The sequence below is a fragment of the Limulus polyphemus genome, unplaced genomic scaffold, assembly GCF_000517525.1.
Source record: "Limulus polyphemus unplaced genomic scaffold, Limulus_polyphemus-2.1.2 Scaffold2116, whole genome shotgun sequence".
NCBI classification, from domain to species: Eukaryota; Metazoa; Arthropoda; class Merostomata; order Xiphosura; family Limulidae; genus Limulus; species Limulus polyphemus.
In genome coordinates this window covers 164944-170995 of record NW_013667726.1, presented here as the reverse complement: position 1 = coordinate 170995, position 6052 = coordinate 164944, and the positions used below count along the sequence as shown (strand labels likewise).

General features: G+C 34.7%; 1 protein-coding gene across 1 annotated transcript in view; it reads right to left on the bottom strand.

The window, feature by feature from the left end:
• LOC106465995 (protein casc4-like) overlaps positions 1–6052 on the bottom strand; it is a 53465-nt gene that overhangs the window by 27251 nt on the left and 20162 nt on the right. Inside the window, exons 3-4 of the mRNA XM_013926245.2 lie at positions 4906–4966; positions 3823–3851 (exon numbers count right to left, since the gene is read on the bottom strand). Of these exons, the coding sequence (XP_013781699.1) occupies positions 3823–3851; positions 4906–4966 (90 nt within the window). The remainder of the gene's footprint in view (positions 1–3822; positions 3852–4905; positions 4967–6052) is intronic.

Genomic DNA, 6052 nt, shown 5'->3' with positions numbered 1-6052 from the left:
GCTGAGAGCTCCAAAACGTTGACATGAAGCCCAGATTCAGCCAATGACCAACTCTCAGAAATCTCCTGGGAATCAAGGTATGTAAGCTAACCCATAAGAGAAGCATCGGTAAAAAATCCAGGTTTGGACGAGGAGGTGGAAGAGATAAACCAACCAATATCATTAGTTTTATCCAACCACCAAGCAAGGTCAGTCTGAAGGAAAGAAGGAAGGACAACTGGTTGATCCAATGGATTCAAGCTGAAGTTCCATCAACCATGGAATCCTCACTGGAGGGAACTCATGTGAACATGACAGACAGGTATGAGAGCTTCCAAAGAAGCCCAAATCTCCAAAACAGATAGAACCTCTTGAGCTGGAAGAGAACGAGAAAATAAAGCTTTGTTGACCAACTGCCCCATATCCCGAAGACATAGTGGAGAAGACTGGGCCTGACTGGGGTGGGAATTGAGGAAGACTCCCAAGTTAGCTAGGTACTGTGTATGGGAAAAAATGGACTTCTCCATTTTGATTAACCCTTCCACTCAAGCTGCCACTTCTTGAAGCAAACAAGTGTGATCAGAAAACATCAAACAGGAAAGAACCAGAGTCCCAACAAATGGAGATGTCAAGCAAAGGTCCTTACTACCCAACAAAACACGTAAGGAGCCGAGGCAAAACCAAATGGAAGAGCCCAGAACTGGAAAACACTCCTCATGGATGAACCAAAGAAAATGACATGAGGATGGAGAGATGGGAACATGAAAGTATGCACATGTTATGTTGAACTTACTCATTGAAAGACCTGGAATGAATATCCAACAAAGAGATAGAAATGATTCCATGGTGAAACGTGGAGGATCCAGAAAGTGATTTAAATTGGAGAGGTAGATGATGGGTCTCCAATCTCTAGTTTTTTTGGGGACAATGAAAAGCCAAGAGTAAACATCCAGCTAAATGGGAAACAACAGCTAAACAGCTTCTTTGAGAAGAATGTCTCTTGCTGCCTTGAACAGATGACCGCTTGAAACAGGATCCCTTGGAGGAGGGAAAGGAAATGAAGACAAGGAAAGAGGAGGTGGGAACTGGAAATGAAAAGAAAGACCCTCAGACAGAACTTGTAGAACACACAGATCAGTAGTGAAGGTCTCCTAAATGTCAACAAAATGGTGGAGCCTGGCTCCCACAGGACCTGATCCCATTTTGTAGTCACCTCGACTGCTGTTGACATTCTTGACAGGCATGGAAAAAAATTGAGAATAAAGACAAGAACATTGAGATGCAGGTAAAGGATGAGGCATGGAAGCAGGAGGATAGGAAACATGAATAGGGTCAGGAGCTGTGGAGAAGGAAGACTGTGATAAACAATTAACAAGGGAAAATATGGAAATATGTAACCTGGATAATTTAACACGGGACTCCAAAATATCAGGATGACCCCCAAAAACTGTGTCATGAAAATATGGGGCCATCCTTAAGTCCCTGAGGTAAGATAGTGGAGACAAACTGCTGCAAGCAGTGCATCTTTCCCCAATAACAAAGCAGCCAAATAAGTAGGGAAAGAGCTGATGAAGAGAGCCTCACCAACGTCCACCACAGAAGAGATCTGATGTCTTCCAAAAAATCGTCAGGAGAATGATGAAAGGCCTTGGACAAAACATTCATTGAGGAGAGGTAATGTAAAATGTCAGTAAGTGTAAGTTAAATCCTCAAAAACTGTGCCTGTGAAAATGAAACTGAAGCCTCAGGATTAGAGCCCAAGAGGGGTAACAGTGGAACTAATTGTTGGGAATCCAAATAAGGATTGGAAGAGCAATGAAATGGCAAAGCATGTTGGTCAGAAACTCAATGAGGGGGGGGGGGGATGGGGTTCGAGGCACACTAACTCCCAAACTGATCTGTGATAAATACTGCTGAGCATGAACCTCAGTGTCAGGTAAAGGGGGAAACACCAAATAATCCGAGTTAGGAATGTCACACACAAGAGAAGGAGTGGCATCATAGGAAACAGGAGAAACACTCTAAATGTGACAAACCTGTGTAAACTGGAGGAAAGGAGTAGAAGGACAAACATCCTTCAAGGGTGCATGGCAAAGGAGATAGCAGGAAAAAGGCTGTCTAAATCATCTTCTTCATGAATAATCTCATCAACCTGCAAAGGTATGAACCATCATGAAAAAGAAGGCCCATGCCCCATGTAAGAATCCAAATTCCAATGAATCAAGGCTTGCATCTCCTCAGTAGACAACATCGATATCGAGGCCTGGGTAACAGGAATTTGTGTTTCACCAGTAACTTCAGGAGCCATGGTGGTAGTTACAGTAAATTGCAAATTCATAATAAATTGTGTAAAAATAGTAATGACAGTCAGCAAACACCAAAATGTAAGAAATTGCAAAGCTAAATAATTAAAAATAAATAAATATGAACATAGTCCAAAATATCTGAAAAAAGAAAAGAAAAATAATGAAAACCCAAAGCAAGTGAAAAACATGTCTGACTCGTAATATACCAATCAAGAAAGTGAGGTTCACATAATGTAGTACAGAGGGAGCAGTTGCTCTGGGAGAGTGTGTAGTGCTTTTATTGGTGGAGGGTTGTCTTATGCTCTATGCATGCTAAATGAGCAGCTTGAACTTGTGGGGTGTAAAGGCTAGCTCACCAAGAAGAAAATACCTTTTCAATGTATTAGGGGTGGTGGAAGATCAAGAAAAGCTATTGTGTGAAAGGAAGTATGTATTGTATTGGAATTAAGTGTATACCATATCTGAATGCAACCCATTTCAAAGGCCAACTACCCTGTTAGAAAAATAAAACTATCTTAGCTGAAGGTTACTCCTACCGTGCAAAAATTTATACTTGTGTCCCCTAGTCTTACCATTCTCATCATGAAATATGATAAAAAAATGATGCATCAAAACTATAAATTCCCTTAACAATTTTAAACACTTCAATCAGATTCCATTTAACCCTTCTTTTTTTCAAGGGAAAACAAGTTCAGAGAAATTTAACCCATCTTATTTAACCCAACTATTCTAAAGTGCTTTCTAAAGTAAGGAGCCCAAGACTGAAAACAATTGTGGCCTAAGCAATGACCTATATAATGACATTATAACCTCTTTAAATAGGAATTCAATATTTCTGTAGACACAACTTAAAATCCTATTTGCCCTGCCAATAACAACAACAGCACATTGCTTGGATAGCTTAAGACACTGAGAAACCAGTACACCAGGATCTTTCTCTTCCATAACATTGTTAAGGTTATTCTCATCAAAATTAGTCATAATTTAACTTGTGTTATCTCACATGCATTACTTTACATATATTATAACTAAATGACATCCACCATTTATTTGCCCAAGTAGAATGAAAATAGAATAAAATATCAATAATATGGATTCTCACTTTGTCTTAAGAGTTCCAGTTAGCTTTGGATGAAAACTGAGTTAATTATCTGAATCTATGATATGGATTAAGACACAGTGTCACCAGTTAGACTTGAATGAAAAGCAAAAACTTTGCATGTAAGGCTTGTGGCTGCAATAACCTCTTACAATAATCACCGAGTACCAGAAAAACAAACATTGGAAACATAATAAGTTCCTCTCCTTTCACCTACCTTTTTGAACACATTTGCTGAAAGATGCAAAGTTTTCACTTAACATAAAAGAGAAAAATAATAGTTGGAATACATATAAGTTAGACATTCTTTACTTTGCTGGCTTGTGTATTTTACTAGTTTCTTAACTAATAACAACATTAATATATCAAAAATTAATTGTGTTTAGCAGAATGAAATGAAAAATTAAAAAAATATAAATCTCTAAACCAACTACTAACCTTCAGTTTGTCTTGTCTTAATGTCTTCCCTTTAAAAGAAAGAGCAAACAAATATAACTCTTATTGCATCTTAAAAGGTAAATCATTCCACTTCTACATATAATTTATATATATATATATTTTTCCATTTCTTATTTTACATCTAAATTTGAAAACTATTAACTATTTATATGCCTTAATACTATAATTATAATAGGCACTTTTGCAAATTTTTTTTTCTGTGAAACCAACTAGCTTCACCTTGTTAATCAAACATTAAAACATCAAAATTTAAAAACTATCCACATTTCAAACAAATCTTTAATGTACAATCAAGGGTTTTTAGAAAAAACAAGCATAAAACTTTCAAGGGTGTATTAGACTAGCATTAATATAGTATGTACTAATACTGTGTTACAGAAGTTCTCAAATTCTCTCAACCCATTCAAGAAGTCAGGCAATTTTCCAAGACTCGAGCTCAATTAGGAGAGAAGTGAGTTACTGTTATATTTCAGTAAACTCTAGTGTTTTTTGTTGTATTTGTTCAAAAATATTTTAGGATAGTTACATTATAAATAGTTTTAAAATATATTTATGTTTTACTGTGTCAACACCTCTTATGGATTCCTTTTTTTTTTTAACAGAAGCCAAAAAAAAAAAAAAAGACAAAAAAAAGGGCTGATCTTTTGAAAATCTTGAGCCTATGAATCAATTTTTAGTTTTGCTTGTTTCTTTTCTCGTGAGTTATGGTACTATAGATTGTACCACTACATAAACTTAGTACATTCGTTCACTGATCTGAAAAAGTTTTAGACTTGCAAAGCAACTGATTTAATGTTTTTTTGTAAAGTAATAAAAAGGCTAAACATGTATGTGGGTAATAATAAGACCACAAATGTTTAAAGTCTCAACAACAAAATACATGTTTCAACATACAAGTAAATTAGCAAAATGCAGCCCCCAGTGGCTCAAAAGCAAGTCGAAGAGCTTATGACACTAAACATCAGGCTTATACATATGGTGGGCACAGCATAGATAGCCCATTGTTTAACTTTGCTCTTAACAACAAACAAACAAAAGCAAAGTACAATTTTAATAACTTACATAATCTGTTGTAATTCATTTTCCAATTCTTTTTTAGCTTTCTCCACAGCTAAAAGGTTTTCTGTACAACAAATAATTAAACAAAAGTTTGTTTTACACATAATGTATCAATAAAAGTTATTGTAATTCACAGAAATTGTTGTAATAAAAAAATCATATATTTTCATAATGTAGAAAATAAGATGCAATTTGAATCTAATATTAAAGTCAACTAAACTTGAGTATACTAAATATTTAATTTTTAGCCTACATAAAGATTTTAACTGCATAATAACAGTAATGTGATTTTAATATATCAACCATATCAATTAATCATTCAGCTTTCCATTCAATGTATGCAAATCAAACAAAAGCCTCACAAAAATATTGTAAGAAATTAGTCCTAAAAATTGGTAAGTTTACTTTCAATTCACAACAAAATTAGTATTAAATTTGAACTTGAATTAATGTTTACTATAAATGTTAATCATTTCCTTATTCTGGGAATTGATGAATGGAAAACCAGAGTATAAGCTATATAGAGGTTCACAAAGTTTGAGATTTTAGAGAAAACTGGAATATGTGGAGTGTCGGATGACTAAGTCTTCAAAGAGGATGTTCTGTTTAATAGATGGTCTGAAATAAAAGCTAAACAAAAAGTGAAAATGTTACAAAATTTGAAATCACAGTCAAGCACAGAAATTGACAATATTAATTACAAAATTTATGATCATGAGATTGAGCATTGATTATACATTACCAGCTGCTTGGAAAATCAATACTTTAATAAACAATTCTTGTTATTGCCCTTTTCTTATGATCATTATTTAACAAAACCATCTGATCCTCTGTTGGCTCTTATCTTCAGGAGTTTGTATGCTAAAACTGTACGATTGTTTCTGGTGTAACATTTTAATATTATTTGTGGAGTTTTATTTTCACAAGCTAAAGTTAGAAGAAAGAAAAGAGCTGTCACTGTGAATTTATAGCCTGAAAACATAATATATTTTGGGACAACATGGACCTATTTGTCCATCTAGGTTGTTCCATCCTCAAAACTAAATTAAAATGATTGAAAAAAAAATAATTTAAATCAAGTCCTTTTCATTCATATACTTATCAAGCTTTTCCTTAAACTCACTTAAATTTACTGCCTCTACAACATCTG